Source organism: Lissotriton helveticus, chromosome 7 (assembly GCF_964261635.1).
Source record: "Lissotriton helveticus chromosome 7, aLisHel1.1, whole genome shotgun sequence".
Classification (NCBI taxonomy): domain Eukaryota; kingdom Metazoa; phylum Chordata; class Amphibia; order Caudata; family Salamandridae; genus Lissotriton; species Lissotriton helveticus.
In genome coordinates this window covers 1,019,096,482-1,019,118,874 of record NC_136068.1, presented here as the reverse complement: position 1 = coordinate 1,019,118,874, position 22,393 = coordinate 1,019,096,482, and the positions used below count along the sequence as shown (strand labels likewise).

Genomic DNA, 22,393 nt, shown 5'->3' with positions numbered 1-22,393 from the left:
GAGGGGTTACTGTACAACTGTAACCCTGTCTATCCACTCCTGCTGATTCCCTCCCATGTTTCATGCACGTATTACATATCAAACCGGGACTTGTTGACTTTGACAATGCTTGTTAAAAAGATTGGCAGTAAAGGAAGCCTTTAGCTTTATTTTCCTGAGAAAATATGGTAGCCCTGGGCTTCTGAAAGAACCGTAGCCCTCTTCCTTGCAGGGAACTTTATTCTAGCAAAACTGTCCCCCTACTTTTTAGGTCTCGCAGACGGAGCGCTAGATTGCGCATGCACTCCTCGCTCTGCGGGGCTTATTGCCATCAGTACGCTTTCAGAAGGGAACTTGAAGCCCTGCCTATCTTTTTGATTCCCTCGCGTCATCCTCCATGCTAAACGCTCGCTCACAATTGAAAAGGAGGCTTCTTAGCCCCTCCTTGTTACCGCCCTGTCTCCTTTTAGGACGGCCCATCCCAACTGGATCTTTCACTTGTGGCCTGACAGTCTCCTTCATAAGTGTGCAAGCACTCTTTTTTTATTTTTATTTTCAGCGCGGTCTGCCGCTGCCACGCTTGTTTATTTTTGTATGTATTTTGCCACGCGGGTCAAAAGGGAACGTTTCTCCTCACTAAAGCAGTGTGCTTTTATTTTCTGCGCGATCCGCCTCCAGTAGTGGCTCGTAGTGGGAGTGTTGCGTGGTGTAGGGGCAGGGTGGGGGGTAGTAAACTCCGGCATACGGCCGGCCGGAGGTAAGTACATAAGTAAATAAATAAAACAAAATATATTGCGCGTTGCAACGTATTTAATGACATTTGTTTGATTTATTTATGTACTTCCTTCCGGTGGGTGGATGAGGGATGCGTTAGGAGCACTCCTGATTTATTAATATTTAGACCTCCTATGATAGTAAAGGGTTGTCACTCGTAGGTTCAACTGTAGGTAAGACTAGCCTAACGGTTAGTCCAATCATGCACTGTTCACTCGGTGTATTCCCACACCTATTGTGCTTTTAACTTTAAATTAGTTCATAATACCATCACTATTCGTGCTTTTTAATTTTCTTGATTTCAACAAAATTCATATTGTATGTCACAAATCATAAGTTCATCACAATCACTTTGAAATTAGAAATCATATATGCATTTGTACATTATGATAATTTTCTCCTATCCTGTTAAATTTCAATCAGCTTTTCCAGCGGGCGTCTGTGAGCAAGTCAGGATTATACTAACACTAGATACGTGAAGCTAGTTCAACTTTCAGGTTCCCGACTTACAGATTTCAAACCCAGCATTAATTCAAACCAGTCCAAAGTACCCTCGGGCGAGACTTCACAGAAATGTTCCCATTGAGAGTTGCCCCTGAGGAAGGTACCATTGGGGTACCGAAATGCATCGGGCGTGTCAAATGTTAATGCTGATTGAAATTTAACATGATATGAGAAAATTATCATAATGTAAAAATGTATATATATGATTTCTAATTTCAAAGTGATTGTGATGAACTTTAACAACTGTATTCTTAATATTTGTATAGCATTACAGGCTTCAGAGAGTGACAAAAGGCGATTGAGTATGATGAATTAATGAAGGACGAGGTTGGGAATGGACACTGTCAGTCCCGGGTTTGGGCTTTTCAAGACTGACAGCACTTACAGTCCCCTTCCTTTAGCCACGTGAGTGGTTATAGCAGAAGGTGAGGCGATATCACTACTTGCAAACTTCAGTGAAAGCAGTGTTGAAGCCCTGGTGATTGTGCCTCCGTCACCCCTCGGTGCCCAGGGAGTGGATTCCAAGCATGCCACTGGTTAACAAAGTACCTTCCATAGGAGATCAGATACATATGGAGGCATCACACCATTGCATGTACCACTCATGGTTGTGTTTTTTTCCTCACTCGTCTTAGTGTGATTGTAGTCAGTGCTTTAAATGGGAAAAAATAAGTGCAGGTACTCATTAAAATGAGCTAACGTTGTAGTGAGTGGGCAGGGCTGGGCGGAGCTAAGGGCAAGACATAATGATAATTAACAACTTACATAATAGTTGCAGCACACACCAAAACACATGATAAATGTGTATATATAAACAAAGCAGGATAACTCATTATACAAAATGAAAGAGAAATGCAATAATATGTTAACTTTTCCTTTTTTTTGCAATAGTTTCACCTTCTTAATGCCATACTGTTAATTGATGATGTTTGGCACAATACTATATATTTTTGAGCACGTGAGTAGGAAGAAACTGAAAATAACCCCACATCAAACCAAAGCTCTTATGGCAACTAGCAAATGAAGCAAATCATCATGACCCTCCCCAGAAGATATCTCTTGTCACTTACATCGATCTATCCAGTCATCCTTTCATCCTACCATTTACCAGCTGATGTCCACCATTTACCCTTTACATTCTGTCGTCTATTCGGTTTTTCATCCATCATTCAGTTTTTCACTATTCCGTCTGTCCACCCTTCATATCCAAACCTATCCATCCATCCTTAAACCTATCCATTCATCCTTTCACTCATCCATCTCTTTATCCACCCTTTCACTCATCCATCAATCCTTTTGCTCATCTATCCATCAACCCTTTCACTCCTTTATACCATCCACTCAATACCTCCTTTCACTCATCCATCATCCACCCTTTCATCCATCCTCCCTCAATCCATTCATCCATCCAATCTTTCACTTACACATCCATCATCCGCCCTTTTACCCAATCATCCACCCTCTTTCACCCATACATCCATTCACTCATCCATCCATTCACTCATCCATCCATTCACTCATCCATCCATTCACTCATCCAGCCATCAATACATCCACCCTAGCTCACTCATCCATCCACTCACTCACTCACCCACCAACATTCCCTACTACGTTATTCATGAACCTTTGTCACCGTAGACATGTACACACAACGTGCCACCCATTTTCTTTGAAATACCTCCTGAGCATTCCTTGATTCTCTCTCTCTCTCGCGCGTTTTTCTTAAAAAAACAGACATACAAATGCAGGCACACTGGGTAATTGAGACATTTTTTTTTTAGGAAGGTGGGTTTCTCAGTGCAGCACGCTGTTAGATTAGCGCTCAAAGAGCCTCTTCCATTGCATTGTCTGGGCATTAACCCTCTGATCCAGAGAAAGTACAGGAAGTGTGAGAATCTGCCGCCCTTGCCACTGCTAAAATGTATATGTTTAAAGTACTTTTCACTACCTGAAGTGCTGCGCTTTGAAATCACACTCGCACACTAGCAGGTAAAATGAATCTCCACCCTGCTTTGTTTAGCACAGCGTGACCGTGAGCACCTCACATTATTCAAGTGAGCCCTGCCATTAGCTCAGCAGGGGCTCGGATGGGGGCTACATAAGTGGCGCCTTGGCTGACAGAAATGTCCCCACCTTCTCATTCGCACTCTCAGCCAGTGACCTCCCTTTTCATGAGTACCGGTACTCTCCTCTGGCAGAAGAGAAGTGCCGGTACTCAGAGTGACAAATCTAAGAAGTGCCGGTACTCCGTACCGGTGAGTACCGGCCCATTTAAAGCACTGATTGTAGTATTTTCCAGTCCCTGGATATATGCTTGTACCACAGGTCAGTGCGTTAAAAGAATGCTTGTGCTGCAGTATTCAGCATCTGACCTCCGCTGGTCGTGCTTGCTGTCTAGCACTCTGAGCTTTTCTTTCAGATAGAGCTCATAGAAATCGATCCATTTGGTGGTCGGATATCTTTGACGTTCATCCTGCCTATTAGATCTGGCACAGCTTCGCATGGAAGCAGAATGTGCATAGACCTAATTTTACTTAATCCAGTGATATTGATGATATCTTCTACTAGCACAGCGAATGAGTACACAAGAGTCTTGACATTAAATTGGGAGTCATTACCTTCAAACTCCCAAGTACCCACCAATTGTAGGAAGGCATGGCATGATGGGAAAGTGAGGCAGCCTGTTTGGTCACCGTCGCTGTGAATAATGTCGCTTCGAGCTCCGTTCTTGTTTATCGTCACATTTGCCCATTTTTTTACATTGTGCTGTAGTTTTGGTTTTGTACTTTCTTTTAAGCATAGTTTTTTTTTTAATGTTGGCATGTGATGTAAAACTCCTTCACTCATTTTGATTCTCATAATGCTCGATCCATTAGCAGAACCAGAGCGCCCTAGAGGATCACTAACGGGAGGGGTGAGGCGAACACCCGGCGCACTGTACGTGTGCATACTCTCTGTGCTTGGCTCGTTACTTCAGCAGGCGCTGGTGCGACAGCCAGTTCCTGTAATGTACAGTGAAACGCTTGACACTTTAAGGCTGCCAAAGCCACCAATACTTGTTAAGCAGAGTGGCTGCATGTGAGTTATTTTATTTTGCTTGCTAAGGACTGAACGAACTATGGCACAATGAACTATGTGTTACAGCCATTAGGCTTGCTGATACTATCGGATTTGCCCCTGTAATATCTTTCTCTCTATACTTATTCACACTTTCCTCTCCTCCTATACTATCTTCATCCTACCACTATTGTATAACCAACAAAGGGGTGCCATCCGAGATATTTACCATGTACCACTTACCTTGTACCTCACAGGATGGTTACCCATATGAAGATATCCCTCTGTACTCTATGTATATGTACAAATACCATAAATAAATAATAAATAAAAAAAACCTGTGACGAGGCATTATAAATGTAGACATTTACTTATCCCCATCAGCTCCCTGTTTTTTCAAGCCTGTGTCTTCTCTCCCCCCCCCCCCCCCCTCCCTCCCACGCACCTCATCTCTGTTTCTTCACTACCCCCGTCCCCATTTGACAAATCCAGTAGGTGTCCCATTGGCGAGACGTATTGGCTTTGCCAATGTTTGTTGTTAAAAGGCAACCGTTCTGGGACAATTAAGGCAGTCGATGGTAAAATGTCTGCACTAGGTACAGGCTGATTGCGTAGTACTAAATCTATATTTTGGAAACACTGTATTTTTTTAATCCTTAGCTTTCATAGATTTGCACATTTTGTGGCCGTATATCTTCTACTGTGTGATACATATTCATAGAGCTTTCGAGCAAAGGCTACGACCCCGTGGCACTAAAACTACACAAGTCTCTGTTTCCCACTGCACCAACCAGGATTCAATTCTGTGACCCTCCTGTTGCGCACATACCATCTGCAGAGATAAAATGATCCAATAGAGGTTTCATAACGTAAAATAGTGCCTTTTCTACTGGCTAGTTTAACTTGCATTTATTTATATTTCATTTAAGGTGTGTATTACTTTATATTCAGCTACTTGAAGGTGGAAGGGCAGCAAAATAGTTACGTAATATTTTGTTCCTTTTGGCCACGGCCATAACCTCCTGCCCCCATTGCGCTCAGAATTACTATTCCCATCTTATTGTTTGTTTTAATGGACTTCTACGGCCGTTTTTGCGCTGTGAAGATAACGGTGCCCGTCTTGACCTTTAACAGAGGCAGTCACGAGGCACAAGTCACTCCGTGTTGGAAAGGCCGCCTGTGACTATGCTGCTAAAGTAAACAGTTGACAGTTCTCTCGACAGTTTTCCTCTTTAATCATTCTTTTAGGCATTCTTGTGCTTGGGGGTTGTGCTGCTTTTTTACTCGGTTCCTCACTGCCATCTAGCGGTGAATGCTTGGCAGTTCAGGTTGTGACACCAGAGTTCAGTTAACATTTCGTGCTTTCTTTCAGGGCCACCTTCATGTACGAGCAGTTTCCGGAGCTGATGAACATGCTCTGGACGCGGATGTTGAAGGACAATCGGAAGAACTGGCGGAGAGTTTACAAGGTGAGTGTGACATGGGTGGGCAGATTACATAGTGAATGCACTTGATGATCGGAGTCAGAGAGTTTACAAGGCGATCGTCACTTTCAGATGGGAGACAGAGTACATGGTGTGCGCAAGCGCAGTGCCCGAGGTGGAGCTTTTACAAGTTGAGTATTATGCCAGGAACTTACAAAGTGGATACCACTGAGGAGTTTATATGGTCAGTTTACATGCGGACTGCAATGTGAGGAAAAGAGGGTGAGACATTACCTAGTGCCATGTGAGAGACACTGGTGGAGAGATTACGTGGCAAATGCCACTAGTGTTTGGTAGGTCGTTTGTAAGGCGAGTGACACTTGAGTCCCTGTGATGGGGAAGTTTGCCAGATATCTGCGACTCCAGAAACGGAAAGGAAAGTTTGAGATGAGCACCACTGGATGTTGCAATGGAGAGATTTCAAAGGGAGTGTCTCGGCGGCGGACGGCCACTAATTAACAGGGAGAGCCGAGATTCTGGAGGGGGGTCCAAGAGTCCATGCACCACCCATGGTATGCAAACTGTGCAACAAACACCATAACAAAAATATGATGAGGACTCTTCAAAATGAACAAAATCTCATTTCTATAACTTGCAGAAGCATTTCACCTTAGTACATCGGATTATATCACTGCATTGCAACATGTTTTTAAGGTAACAGTTCTTAAACATGAAATTAAAATATTCATACCCACTATCCCCCGCCATGAAAACAATGGCATTAGTGAATTAAGAGTCAAGTCATTTGTCATGTGCACTCTACATGTGGCCTGGATTCTTACATGGAGCAACATTATAGGCTATCTACATTGGACACGAGCGGTGGATGTATAGCAAACACTTTGAACTCAAGTATTCCAAATTCCCTACTACTGCTATAAGGAACAAACATTTACAATGCAATCGGTCTCGCAATGACATTATTTTGAGCAATTGACATTGTAAATGGCAATGTCTTTAAAAAAATTAAAAGGCATTGTGGTCACTCACCGGAAAGCGCCTTGAGTGCTGCGCCCAACCCCACTTCAACATAGCGGTCCTTACAGCACAATGAACAAAATTAATTTCTGTATCCCCCAAATTCCAAACATCTCCCTCATCAGATCACCCCAAATTAAACAACCAGACTGCCATGTTCTACCTAAAACTCTCATAGGCCAAGGTTAATTCAAGATTGGATAGGTCTCGAGCTCAACGTTATCATGGAGATCTGCACAGCATCAGGACAGACCCCCATGCCTTTGGGACAGGCAGTGTTCACATAGCGCACAGCATTAGGATAGACCCCCATGCCATAGGACACAGAGCGCACAGCAGCAGGACAGACCCCCGTGTCATGGGGCAGGCAGTGCACACAGGGTGCAGAGCACCAGCCCTAGACCGCTCTAGCCAGGGGACAGGCAGTGTATACAGGGCGCACAGCACAAGCACAGCCCCATGCCATGGGACAAGCGGCGTTCATGGAACGCACAGCACCAGCCCTGGCCCCCATGCCATTGGGCCGGCAGGGTTCACAGAGTGCACAGCATCATGACAGACCCCTATACCATGAGACAGGCAGTGCACACAGAGCGCACAGCACAGACCCAGGGCGCCAATGCTATGGGACAGGCCGTGTTTACACAGTGCACAGCATAAGCACATACCCTCTTACCATGGGACATGCAGCGTTCACGGAGCGCACAGCACCAGCCCAGGGCCCCCGTGCAATTGGGCAGGCAGTGTTCACAGAGCGCACAGTACCAGCACAGAACCCCCATGCCCCTCCCCAATGCCATGGGACATGCAGCGTTCACAGAGCGCACAGCACCAGCACAGACCGCCATGCCATGGGACAAGCAGCGTTCACGGAACGCACAGCACCAGCCCAGGCCCCATGCCATGGGACATGCAGCGTTCACGGAGCGCACAGCACCAGCACAGACCCCCATGCCTTGGGACATGCAGCGTTCACAGAGAGCACAGCACCGGCCCAGGGCCCGCATGGCTCGCTTCGCAGCTGATGCCCCTAACTCTGATACTACAGGATGATCGATGACTGTGCACCATGGATAATGCAGAGCTCCGCCTTGGTCCCGCAGGCGGTGGTGACCCTGCCATGTGGCGCCCAGTGCTCGGCAGACCAGCTGGCGGTGGCCGCAGTCAGGCGGATGCTTTAAATAAAAAGGCGTGCTCCTTCAGACGCGACAGAGGAACAATCCACTAGCACAGACCACCGCCCTCCTGCACAGTTTCTGCTGCAGCTCCATTCACACACCTATTGGAAGGCGCACATGGCCTGTCTTGATGGAGGCCGGGGCTCCTGGGAAAGATCATGGCTGCTGGAGCCCATCAAAGCTCGTGGCCTTGGTGAACTGTACCCCTTCCCTCTGCGCCATCTCTGCTGCAGCTCCATCCCCGCACCAACATTTCTTTGATAGAAGGTGGTGGCTGCTGGGAAGGATGCATTCCACCGCAATCCCTCTGCTAGCGTGATGCGGCACTGTTATATCAGATTCTGCAACAACAAAGACAACAAACTGAAGAAAAAAAGCAGATGGCCCTACACGCGCCTCTTGAACAAAATTGAAAACTTATTTAAATAAGTGAGGCAGCGCTAAGGCCATGCTAATTAGAAACAGATGGCCCCCCTAAAGATAAGAAATTGCTTTGCGACAGCCCAAAGCAGACGATCCTGTCCGAATGGGCCGGACGAGAAGGGAAAAGGGGGGCAATGAAAAAAACTCATTTCCAATGGCAGCCCACCGTTTAGCATAAATGGTGACGCCAGCCAATGAAAAAGAGGGACGGGGCTTCGAGTCCTCTTCTGAAATCTCTTCATTAACAGTATGTCTCACCGAGCGAGCAGCGCATGTGCGCTGCAACGCTAGGCGAGACCTAAAAAGGAGTGCTACGCAAACAAATGATGGACGGAATGCTGAATAAATCATACATTCACCCCAAGTCAAGAGATATGGGTTAAATCCATCGTTCTTTTGCTCACCATGCCACCCCAGTTTAGACCCAGCCATATGCAAATCAGTCTTGACCCTGTTCCTTGTGGTAACAGTCCAGCCCGAACTGCCAAGCTAGGGATTCCCTGGACCGGAAACAAGCATTCTGGGACCGGTTTCAGGGCATCACCATTCATCAGCCAGGCTAGCTTGAATCCAGTGGTGTAGTGAGCACGGGACCCACGTCTGGGCATACCCTTCCCACTTAGGGCGACATATGCAAAACAAACAATTGATAGACGGAATGCTGGACAATGCAAACATTCACCCCCAGTCACAAGAATCTGGGTTTTATCCATCATTCTTTTGCTCACCACACCACCCCAGTTTGGACCCAACCATATGCAAATCAGTCTTGACCCTGTTTCTTGTGGGAACAGTCCAGCCGAACTGCCAAGCCAGGTCCTCCCTGGACCTGAAACCAGCATCCTGGGACCGGTTTCTGGGTATTACCCTTCATCAGCCAGGCTAGCTTGAATCCAGTGGCATAGTGAGCAAGGGAACCACATCTGGGCATACCCATCCCACTTAGGGTGAAAAGTGATACGCAAACAAATGATGGATGGAATGCTGAATAAATCATACATTCTCCCCCAGTCAAGCGATCTGGGTTAAATCCTTCGTTCTTTTGCTCACCATGCCACACCAGTTTAGACCCAGCCATAAGCAAATCAGTCTTGACCCTGTGCCTCATGGGAACAGTCCAGACCGAACTGCCAAGCCAAGTCCTCCCTGGACCGGAAACCAGCATCCTGGGACTGGTTTCTGGGTATTACCCTTCATCAGTCAGGTTAGCTTGAATCCAGTGGCATACCACATAAAAAAGAGAGAGTTAGTACCATGTTAGGACCAGATGTTTACATATTGAGCGCAAGATGTTAGGTGCTTCCATGGGTCTATGTGTGGTAAAGAACTTTAAAGTATTGATAGTACTAGTTGCCTATAGTATTGTCTAAAATATCTCCCCAGTAATGCATCTGTGAGTTGCTTGCCCACTTGAATCCGACCTCTTCTTGCTTTCTCCCACTGGTGAACAGGATTTCTCTGTGCAGTCCTTTTTTTACATATGTGCATGCTTTGTCAGCTGCTGAGGTGCTATAGCTTACCTTGTGAAAGAGTTTTATCATGTTTGTTTACAAAGACCACTTCACTTGATTGAATAGCACTCTGGGAATGGCGGAGGCGAAGGATGTGTTTGAAAAGCCAGCCTTTCCCCCCTCTATACAGGGGAGGAGCTTCAAATAACCCTCAAAGTCCAGACGTCTATGTGTGATAAAAGCTGAAACTGTGGCTATGTTTACACTGCAGGGAAACGAGGCTGCTCATCGCAGGCTTGCAATCCTGTATTTGTACTTTTTCAAACTGGATGCCTGAACATAACTGCAATGTTTTAATTGTTAAATATGTTTTGAGCCGCCACGTTTATAGAATAATTTTGAAACATATTTGTCACTCTGGGACACACGTTGACATTTATTTACTTGAAGAGTTTGGTGGACAGGGGGGTTGGTAAGGGCATGGAATTAACAAGTGTGAAGACTAAGGCCCTACTGCCCCTTTCTTAAATTGGTTCTTGTAATGTTTTGACACAAGTCTCACAACTGCTCCTTTCATGTCTATTAGTTATTATAACTGATATTGTTGAGTTGGTGTTTTAATTGGAAGCTAGTAAAGGGTCGCATTTTTTATTTAGGTACTCTCATGTTGCCTAAAGATTCATGCAGGCATTGGCTTAGTCAAGATAAATGTTGGACAATGAGCCAGATTTCAGCAGCTCACTTGCATTAAAAGTTATCATTCTAGTGTAGTTGAGAGCAACTAATTCCAGAGAAAAGCCCTCCAGGTCCAGGAAGGTGTGACTCTCCAGACTGCCTGGGAGAGACGAATATGTATATTTTAATGCTGGGAAATAAAACAAAGGTTAAAGTAATAATATAGTTAGGTGAAAAAATCAGTGGCAACGTAACATTTTAAATCTTTAAAAAAAAAAATGACATTCACCAGTTATAGTTGTCCGTCAAGTAACTATAACTTACCCCCACTCATTCACAGTCTTGTCATCAATGATATATTTTCAAATGTTGCAGTGATGTTTTCAATGATGTTATAGAACGTGTCATAAGTGATATAATATGTGGAGTATTTAGTTGTAATTAGCAAGGGCGTGAGTTATAGTTTCCTTAGGGCACGAGTTAGCTACTTAAGATAACTATAACTGGTGAATTTGATTGTGTTTTTTAGTTTAAAAGGTAATGTTGTCACAAAAATTTTCATTTAAGTATAATGTTACTTTAAACATGGTTTTATTTCCCAGTGAATTTCCAGTTTAATTTTTTTTAAATGTAAAGTAATATTTATTACCATACGTAAAGCCAACCCCCCCACCCACCGTGCATGGCCTTTGACCATGTGCTGCATGGGGCTGTGTAAAAAGTTCAATCGGGTCGGGGACAATCGATATTTGCCCGGCGGTATTGCCTCTGTGACCCTCTAGTTACTTAATCAAATGAAGAGGCAGGCGCTGGAGACTGGAAAGCAGGAAACAAGGTTTTTTTATTCTCTCCGGAGGAGAACACAACGAAACGGACAGAAGGTATCGTTCTGAGGTGCTCTAACTGTATTCCTGAGGCCTGGCCTCTTATACACACATTTATGACTTTATTGTAGATTACACATACATGTTAAAGCTTTGATGTACGGAAAAGACATTCTCGGAACTCCCCTTTGGGCCCGTTCCCACACACATTTACAGTTGAAGTCCCCACCCTAGTCACAACGGGTGATGAGCATCGCGCAGCTGGATAATCCGCCGATTCACGGAATGTGGGGGGTTTGATCGGATCTCCTGGGGTGGGGGCTTTGATCAACCCGGGTATTCTTTGATGGGGGGAGCTTTCTATTGTACGGGGAGGGGCAAGGATGGTATCGGCAGAGCTGGGTGTCGGCTTGGGAACGGGGAGGACAAAACGGGCACACGGGGAAAAAGGGGTTTGCATCTAAGGGCCGGAGATCATGAAAGGAAAGCAGGGAGGTGTCGCGCTGGGAACAGGATGAGGGCCTGGGGCAGAGCAGCGCCGAAGAGGGGTTTATGACTCAAGGCAGGTGCAAGCAGGGGGTGGCCAGCGTGCAGGTTTAGTGAAGGCGAAGGGCTATGTCAGGGGCCAGCGGCATGCAAAAGGGTTCGTTCTGATCGGGGCATCTAAGATGGCGGGTGCGCACGACAAAAGTGTGGCATTAGGGGAAGAGGCAAGATGGCGCAGATAATGTTCACCAAAACGTACTAATTTTCAACAGTCCTCCCTTTAACATATTCAAGACATCTTGCTGGTTCATTTTCTACTCGGTTCTACTGTGGTGGGCATGAGAGAAAAACGGTAGGAACCCTAGGTGGAAAGAGTTGTAAACAATACATTTTAACATTTCTAGTTTTCAGGAGGCGGGCCTATTTGATAAACTTTGATAAACTTGTTCAGCAGGAAAGTCATAGGAATGTAATACAAAAACGGCGAGCAGCAAGTACATATCATAACGTGAACTGGCAGGTTAATACATATTTCAGATTCGGATTGGAGCAGGATCAATACAATGGCGGCTGGGAGAGAAATGAGGCATAGAAAAAACGGTGATTGAGGATGTCAAATGTTCGAAGTTTTACGAGTTCTCATTGTTCTTTGTGGTCTTTCGTTGGCGCTGTTGAGCACCGGCGGTGGAGCTACAAGTCCAGCTCTGTTCTAAGTTCTGCGTTGCAGGGCACGACCCTTTCCTCGCGTTTCTGGTCGTAAAGGTCCTTTTCGCCCTGTGTCCTTTGAGGTGATTGTCAGAAAGTTCAGATGGAAGAAGAGCGTACAAAACAGTCCATAGGGTAGGTCAGAGGAAAAGGGGGATGGAGCAAGGCCAAATTAGGAACAAACTAAGGGAACGAGAGACTTCAAACAGGCGAGCGCGTGACCGAATTCAGAGAGCGGGGACTTGTCGACAGGCTCTGGACATCGAGCTGGGGCATCAGGTCGACCCTTTCTTCTCATGTTGTCGAAAACAGTGCCTCGTCCTGCAGCTCTTTTCTGTCGTGGTCTCGCCTTGGCTAATGTCGCAGGTGTGCCTTAGTCTGCAGTCAGGCCTCGTGCTCCCACATCCGGTCCTTCTCTCCTCCAACAGCAGTACCCTTAGACAAGTTTGAAAAGACAGTCTTTAGAAAATTTGCAGATGAAGATGATCAAAAAGTCTATTTCTCTCCCAGCTCTAGGCAAAGAATGAAAATGCCCGTTATATTTAGAGGTCATAACTGGCATATGAATGACCGGTGACGGGTTTGTTGGATTTACTATGACTTTCCTTTACAATTAGTTACTACACAGGTATTTTTCTGAGAGACGAACATGGCTAAACATTTCCTTTCTATTGATGCATTCTGCTTTTCAACTACTACGGGGTTCATTTTGATGCTTTCTTTACCTTGGACTAGTCTGTTAACCTTGTAAAACATCATTCTGGGTCCTACGTAACCTTTTACAGCCCGATTACTTAATTAGGAAGGACAGGGGTTTTATGGGAAACAACCAGGGACATATACAGGGGAGGTAACGGGGGTGGTCATTTTTTCGGTTTGGGTATTGCGACCATTCGGGGAGGGGAGGGTCGCGTATTCTGAGGTCCTTGTTTTATACCATAGGAGCCGTTGACATGTAGTTCCCTTATTTCGGGTCAGATTAGGGAACCTCTGTCGTCTTACCTGTCCTTTCCCTTACGGCCCAACCTTGGTTCATTGACTTCTAGCGGAAAAGGAGAGGTAATGACGCGGCCTCAGGGTGATTGTATTAAAGACAAGTTTTTGTGCAAATACTGACGGTATTTGAAGCCAATTAGGTGGTGTGCTAGGGGTGGCAATCTGCCAATTTCGGGGCTAATCACTCGGAAGAGTGGGAGAAAAAAAAATAGAGGGAGGGGGAGAGAGAGAGAGAGAGAGAGAGAGAGAGAGAGAGAGAGAGAGAGAGAGAGAGTGCAACGGCAGGCTAAATAGTACGCGTGCAACAGAGAGGGTGGCAGTGTATTCAAGAAAGGCTATTTAGTGCATTACACAGTAAAGGGCATTCACGGGTCTGCGTTAGGATCTTGTAATCATGCAGTTTGAGCATTAGACAGGGTAGAGGGGACGCGCCTTGAGAAAAAGGAGAGAAGAAAGGAGGTACCATTTTGTCGCACTTCTCGCATTCTCGGTCCTTCGACCAGTTGGGTCGACGCCTCAGTCACACACACACATTCCCTCATAGTTTCGCATCATACGTGACATGGGTTCATTCGTCCGGTCTGGTTTAAGGGTGATCACTTTTTATCAGGGTTGTGCTAATTTTTCGGGTTTGTTCGGTACGTGAGTAGTCTGTAGGCATGCTTAGACCCCACCTTGCGGCGCTAGTCCGTTTCGTGCATTAGACATGGCAAGGTTTCGGATCTTCGCCACACCTCGGCTGTAATCTCTGATGTAACCTGCAGAGGGAGGGAAAAAAGGGGGGGGGTGGGGGAGACAGCATTCGCGCACATTCAAATACATGGATTCATAAGTCCTTTACTTACCTCTTACTCGTCTTTCCTCCTCGGGGCAGGGTCCCTGGGGATATGGTTTCTGGAGTCGAGGGGGGGTAGTGTGTTCATATAGGTCGTGTGCGGGGAAACGTAAAAAAGGAAACCAGAGGTGCCTAGTGCGAGGTATCTAGTCAAAGGATATATCTCACTATCGGGATCCTTAAACCTCTTTCAACGCCGTGGCGTTCTAAAGTTCTTCGGTTCTTGGGTCCCTGATACTTTGGAACGTGGTACTTTATAATATTTACATTATTTTATTTCTCCCTCCTTTTACATTCCCTCATTTACACCGTTCGTTTTACCCATCCTTGGAAGTCAAGGTCTTCCTCTACGCGAGAGTTCACGAGTCAGTCGCGTACTTTGAAGGCGGAGTGTCGTGTTGTCGATCCGATCCGTCCTCCAGGGCTGGGCAACCATCTTCTTTTAACCTTAAAGAGAGAGCAGAGTAAGGTGCACAGAAAAAGAACTTTCCCACCGATCCCACACATTTTTTTTTAAAATAAAGCATGCAATACCCGTCCATAGTTTCAAAGACTTTATTTTGCAAAATCATTTCAGCATATGGATTATGAGGGTGCGGTCGTATTTGGCCGGTCGTGGCAATGGCTAAAGTGCGTACAGTGGGGGGGGTGTCGTTTGCAGCAACAAAACATCGGAAAGTTTTACTCATTCATTTGTAAAAAAACGTCTATTAATTGGCTGGGGGTTCGGGGGCATTTATTTTCATAATTTAGAAGCATAATCATAATAGTTGTAATCAGATTTCCTATATGCATACCGTACGTGTGCGTCGTAAATGAGGTTTACATCAGTTATAAAAATACAATACATTTGTACATTTGTAATCAACATTTGTAACGGGGATCCTTTCATACTGTTCGTCGAGTGAGTTCTCCTTGTCTTTTCTAGCCAAGTGTACAAAGGATCATATAAAATCTCAGAACATCAAGTTTATATTAGTGCGAAGGAACACCACGAGGTGTTCGTAAGTTCCGATTGATACCAGCGCCATTTTGGGCGGGGCCGGCTCAGTCTGGAAGCAGCATCAGGGGAAATGTTTCCCATTACTGGCAGTTTGGACCAGAGTCCTTTTCGGCAGTTCTAGAATTCATGCTAACTGAAGGTGTGGCAATGTCATGTTTGTTTCGTTGGCGATCAAGGCAGCCGTCCCTTACCGGAAACCTGCAAAGGCCGAAGGTTCCGCCGGGGACCCTTGTAGGATCTTCAAGGCTGCGGAGATGCTGTCGGAGATGGGGGCTCGTGCTCCAGAGGGCAAATGTTCGAGTTATATTGCTGGTCAAAGTTACTCTAGTGGCCGGGGCCCGCCTTCCAGCAGATCCAGACGCCATTTTGAGGCCCTACCGGGGCCACTCTCGTCGAGTTTGCAAGAGTGGAAGAGACCCTTCGGAGTGAAAGGAAGAGGTCCCTGTTTTGTGAAAGCGGGACGTTCGGCTGGGGTGCGGCTGTGATGCCCCCACCTGGGGGCAAGGGAGACTCGTTCGCATCGTCTCCTTCTCCCGGTGTACTCCATGCCGCTCCTTTTCATCGCCCCGCATGAAGGCCTTTCCACATCCGGTGTTCCCCAAGTGCCACCATTGTACGTTCGGTGCTGCGCAAGTACTGGGGTGCCACCATTGTACGTTCGGTGCTGTGGAAGTATTGGCACCATCGCCTGACTGGGGGTGTTCGGCGTCGGGCCGGGGGCTGGGAAACCTCCTACCGGTGGAGGTGGGAGAGGCTCGTCCGCGTCGCCTCTCCCTCCCAGCCCAACTTGGACAAATTGTTGTGGAGGTACGTGCAGGACATCCCGCCGTCCAGGACTGCTGCGGCTGTGACGGAAGAGAAAAGGAAGAGGTGCCTCGTTCTCCTCGGGACATGTGGCGGGACTACCTTAGTCTTTCCAGGCCCGTTGCGGCCGGCCAAGGAGACATGTGGCGGGACTACCTGCAAATGCCCAGGCTGCGGGCTCCTGCCTCTCCTCCGGCTCCCCCATACGTTAAGATTTCCTGACCAAGAGTTGGCGGCCGGGCTCGCCTTATATGGGTTGCCGTTGGTTGGGCGTAGCCGTAACCCTGCCCTACTTTGGAAGGTTCCAGAATGGGGGGGGGGGGGCGAATGTTCTGTTTGACTTTCATTTTCTACAGTTTATCGTTATTATTCCTTGTTTGTTGTGTTAAATTAAAAGTTCAAGTTCATTAATGGTCTACGGATTTTGTTTTACCATTTCTTTCTTTCCAGGTTGCTTTTATGCTAAGTTTCTGCTAACAGAGGTCGAGTAACACGGAAACACGTGTAGAGGGATGACGCAGATTTGTACATTACATACACACAAACTCAGACGGGGGACAGTACAAGTACGACATACAAAGACCCAAGACAAATATAAAAACAGTTATTGGTCATAATTATCTCTTTCCGTCTGTGAATTTTAAACGAGGCTGGGTTCCCGTCTTGACATTGCCCGACCTAGGAGAACGTGAGCATGCCGCTGAGATTTTCCTGGCGAAATCTGTGCCATCGGGCATAATCAAACGTGGTGGTTCTGTCTGGTCTGTCTATGTAAGTCGGGTTCTTCTTTGTCTCGCGCCTTTTCTCGTACTGTCGGTCTGTCGTTCTTGTCGGCCCTTTGCCTTTACTCACGCTCAGTAGAGTCGGGCATTGGGCTTTCCAGTGTCCGACATACCTACAAAAAGCGCATTGGTCTGACCCTAAGTCTGGTCGTCCTTTGCATAGTGTCGGGGGATAAGTTGTGGGTAGCGGTGTCCTGGGGTTGTCCTGTCGGTATATTTCTCTACTTGGTTTGTCCTCGTCTTTTCTCTGTCGTTTCGTAGCCTCCCTGCGCCACATACCGAGACTGTCGAGCATAATTGGCGTTGTCTTATTATTTCGAAGGGCTATTTCTAACGTTTCTATTTTATCAAGGTCAAAGGATCTGCCAGTGGCCACTGTTTGTCTTGACTCTCTTCGGTATACCTGTGCCATAATTTATTATAAGCTATGGTGACTAACCCATAGTTTATGAACATGTCCTTATTAGGGGTGCCTTCTAATGGAGCTATATGGTCCACCTCTAATACGCGGTCCGGACTAAACAGGCTATTTATCAGTGGGGAGAAGACAGACATGACGGCTCGTAACGAGGGACTAAAAAGTCAGCACTGCCTATCTTATCACTAGGTGCAAAGACCGTACAGAATATTTCTATTCAACGTTGTTTGCAGGCAGTGAATACCTCATGGATCAAAAAAAAATATAAAACCAAACGACCAATAAATAACAATGGGGAGAATGAGTAGGTCCGCAAAGATCTGCGTTACCTACCCTTTTCACTATCTGCAAAAAGGGTGGTCTCTTCCCTGCTTGCAGACAGGGAATCTCCAGGAAACAATAGTTTTGCGAACAACAGTTCAGTTTCAAGCAATTATTGAGTGGGGGAGAAAGAAAACAAGCACGGCTGCTACCCTACCTATCCTCCACTGCTTGCAAAGAGAGAGAGAGCCTGTTGTTTCTCCGTTTGCAGACAGTGAATCTCCAAATAAAAATAAACAGAGCAATACTAGTATTTTTGAACAATCAAACAATCAAGCAAATTTTTCGCAACTTGTCGTGGTAACACGACCTTACCCGGACCGCATGGACAGTTTCTTGTCTTCCGAATCCAGCGCCCGATCGTCCTCTTTTTCTCGTATTTCTCACGGCACTCCTGATGGTTCCCAGTCAGGACCGTAGATCACTCGAGAGAGGTCTGTTCGGAACTAGTGAAGTTCGGATGATCGGCTGCCAGACGAGGGTCTATTGGGCAAGAGCTCTCCCGATCGTTGCAGTCGTTCACTCTGTCGTCGGGACCTCTCCCACTGGATCCACGAGTCGCTGATGGGCCCCACGTTGGGCGCCAATTGTAAAAAGTTCAATCGGGTCGGGGACAATCGATATTTGCCCGGCGGTATTGCCTCTGTGACCCTCTAGTTACTTAATCAAATGAAGAGGCAGGCGCTGGAGACTGGAAAGCAGGAAACAAGGTTTTTTTATTCTCTCCGGAGGAGAACACAACGAAACGGACAGAAGGTATCGTTCTGAGGTGCTCTAACTGTATTCCTGAGGCCTGGCCTCTTATACACACATTTATGACTTTATTGTAGATTACACATACATGTTAAAGCTTTGATGTACGGAAAAGACATTCTCGGAACTCCCCTTTGGGCCCGTTCCCACACACATTTACAGTTGAAGTCCCCACCCTAGTCACAACGGGTGATGAGCATCGCGCAGCTGGATAATCCGCCGATTCACGGAATGTGGGGGGTTTGATCGGATCTCCTGGGGTGGGGGCTTTGATCAACCCGGGGATTCTTTGATGGGGGAGCTTTCTATTGTACGGGGAGGGGCAAGGATGGTATCGGCAGAGCTGGGTGTCGGCTTGGGAACGGGGAGGACAAAACGGGCACACGGGGAAAAAGGGGTTTGCATCTAAGGGCCGGAGATCATGAAAGGAAAGCAGGGAGGTGTCGCGCTGGGAACAGGATGAGGGCCTGGGGCAGAGCAGCGCCGAAGAGGGGTTTATGACTCAAGGCAGGTGCAAGCAGGGGGTGGCCAGCGTGCAGGTTTAGTGAAGGCGAAGGGCTATGTCAGGGGCCAGCGGCATGCAAAAGGGTTCGTTCTGATCGGGGCATCTAAGATGGCGGGTGCGCACGACAAAAGTGTGGCATTAGGGGAAGAGGCAAGATGGCGCAGATAATGTTCACCAAAACGTACTAATTTTCAACAGTTGGCCGTATTGCTTGCTCTGCGGCCAGGCATTGTGTCCAACCAACCAGACGGCCAATACCCGTCGCGCATGGTTCAGTGTGCAGCACGTGGTTGACCACAGGGCCTAGCCTGCGAGCAGCCAACCCTTGCCGAGCCTTTGCAGGCCCTGAGTACCCTATCCCCTCGGGGTATATTTCTTTTATTGAGGGGATGGGGTGCGCAAAAGCACACCGCCCCCCCCCCCCCAAGCCTTTGTAGGCCCAGGGGACCCCTTCTGCGGGCCGTATGTTTTTAATTAAGTGGGGGCATGCAGCACTTTACCAGAGCCATGAAAGGCCCCAGGGAATCCATCCTCTGGGGTTTAAGAAGAGGTTTTTAGGGCTCTCCTAGTAGGCGCTTTTGCGGTCTCTTCGTCAAGCTATATTCAGGATATGGGCATAAAGCCTGCCCACTTTCTGCCTATCTTTTTAATTGTCTCTTGTCTCTGTCTCTGTCTTTTGTAAATGGTCACTTTTCATTGGTCAATAGGCTTAGCAGTCCCTCCTTAGTAGTGCCATGTCTTTTCTTGTAACCTCCCACGAGGACACCCCCTGTTAGATGTGTTGTTACTCCCTAGGTTTTACTTGCAGCCTCCGAGCACTATTTTCTTAAAGGGCTTCAGGCAGGACACCCTAGCAGTGGTTTTGCAGCATGAATCCTTTTCTGGATTCACATGCTGTGCATTCGGCCATCTGGTGGCTTAGTCCGGAACAGTCTGTTTTTTGGGTTTTTATTTTTGCTTGCGGCGTCGTTGATTACCATTTGGTGCTAGGTCAATCCCTTATCTGACGTTAGGCGGCGCCATCTGTGTGGTAGCCATCTTCAGATTCTTTTTTCCGCCATTGGGTCTGGAAGTAAAGGGAGACACTCTGAAGATTTGGACGAAATCCCCGAAAAAATCAAAGAATTTGATTGAAAATTCCATCAATCATCTACTACGAAGACACTGGAGAAGAGGAAAGACCTCCAAAAACCTTTTCTATCATGGGACCCCGACGGAGCAACGATGCACATGGATCAACATTGAGCGAGGTAGTGGCCATGGAAAATACCCTTTCACATTCTGACCAAAGTGGCACCATAAGTTTGCACAGCACGATCCACACGATGTTTGTAACCTCTTCCTGCCGAGGCATCACAAGGATAAAGACGGCAATGCCTGTGTTTTGTTCCCATCTAAGACACTCAAGGTATGCCAAAAGTAGAAGGAGGACAATTACGTAGCAATGCTCTAAAGCCAGATATAACCTTCGGAGAGGGACTTAGGCCTCTCAAGTGACGAAAACTACCAGGGAGTACCCGCAGAATCGACACATTTGGGGGGGGGGGGGGTTTAGATATCTAGATACTCGAAGGGGATGCCGGGAAGATGCTGCTGAAACTTCAAGCAGACAAATGATGATTGGTATCACAGAAAGGAGGAACGCATGGCTTTGAATCGCAGGCTTCAAGCCAGAAGTACTGAGTAATATCATTAACTCACTATTCAATGGAGAGCAAATGCTTGGAAGTGTGGTTGATGAAAAACTCAATCAACTTAAACAGGATAACGAAACTGCAAGGTCCATGGGGGCTCTACTGTTCAGAGGCATGCGTAGAGGCACACCATCAAGGAGACGAACGGGGAGAGGTACACACCAACCTAGTACCTCACATCAAGGTTACCAGCAAACGCACCAAGCTGGAAACCAGGGACAACACAGGTACAACAGCAAAGCTGGCAATACCAAGGAAGAGCATCCTTTAGAGGGCGTCCCCGTGGCAAACGTCCGCCACAAAGAGGTGGACAACAAACCTCTAATAAGTAACTGTGCTCACAAAAAGGTACACTCAAGAACAGCAGTGAGAGACGAAATCAAACCAGTTTACAGTTCCTCCAACATACTACCCCAGTAGGAGGCAGACTACGTTTTTTCCTACAAAAATGGAGGGAAATAACCACAGATAAATGGATTTTAAACCTAATGCAGTATGGTTACTGCATAGAGTTCGAAACAGCCTCCAAACAGGATGCCAAAGCAAAAGAAGCATTCAAAAGAAGAATTATCTCACCTAGTCAAAGAAGTGCAGGAATTTCAGCAAAAACATGCAATAGAGCACGTACCACACGGTGAAAAGAACTGGGTATATTCAACATACTTCCTAATTCCAAAGGTGGACAGAACATTACAGCCAATCTTGGACCTAAGGTTTCTAAACAAATTCATAAAGACACAAAGATTCAAAATGACTATACTGCAAGAAGTGTTACCTCAGTTGAATAAGGGCGACTACATGGCAACAATAGACTTAAAAGATGTGTAGTTACACATCCCAATAAACAAGACTCAAGAGGCTGTTAAGATTTGTAGATGACAAAACAACACTACCAATTCAAAGTACTCGCTTTCGGACTAAAATCAGCACCAAGAGTGTTTACCAAGTGCCTTGCAGCAGTAGCTGCACTTCTCCGAAGGTAGGGGATTCATGTTTACCCCTACTTGTTCGACTGGTTAGTAAGAGCAAACTCTTACAGCCTGTGCAAACAGCATAGACAACAAGTGATAGAGACACTAGTTCAGCTGGGTTTCTCCATACATGTGGAAAAATCGTCAATAGAACCAGAACTCATAAAGGTGTTCCTAGGAGCAGAAATACGGTGTTCGGGAGAGTCTTCCCAAGCCAGAAGAGGCGATCAGCCCTATTGAAGGAGACTCCTCTATACCTGAGGGGGCATCATCTGACAGTGGGGACATTACTAGGAATGATGGCCCCATGCATTTATTTAATTCCCAACATTCGTCTACTCATGAGACTAGTTCAAGAATGTCTCCAGACACACTGGTCACATGCACCAGGGAGTTGGGAAGATCTAGTGGTTGTAACAAACAAAGTTCATCAAGAGATGGCATGGTGGAATACAACAAACATAGCACAGGGGAGGCTTTTCACACCACCAACTCCAACAGTGACCATAACAGATGCATCCCTAATAGGATGGGGAGCACACATGAACAACCTCAAAGTAAGGGGATTGTGGACACAGCAGGATGCAGTGAAACACACCATTCTGTAGTAGGGGATCTCTGTGTATAGTCATAATCTAGTGAATAGTCCCGCCCATGTGCGTGGACCCCGGCAATCAAAAATAATCTCTTAAGTTGTCAGAAAATTGCAGAACTGCAAAGACACTTAAGAGAAAATTTAAAGACAAATAATGCAGCCTATATCCACAGGCTACACTGTCCAGTACTTCAACTA

General features: G+C 46.6%; 1 protein-coding gene across 1 annotated transcript in view; it reads left to right on the top strand.

The window, feature by feature from the left end:
• CLINT1 (clathrin interactor 1) overlaps positions 1-22,393 on the top strand; it is a 630,396-nt gene that overhangs the window by 111,963 nt on the left and 496,040 nt on the right. Inside the window, exon 3 of the mRNA XM_078653723.1 lies at positions 5,687-5,783. Within this exon, the coding sequence (XP_078509849.1) occupies positions 5,687-5,783 (97 nt within the window). The remainder of the gene's footprint in view (positions 1-5,686; positions 5,784-22,393) is intronic.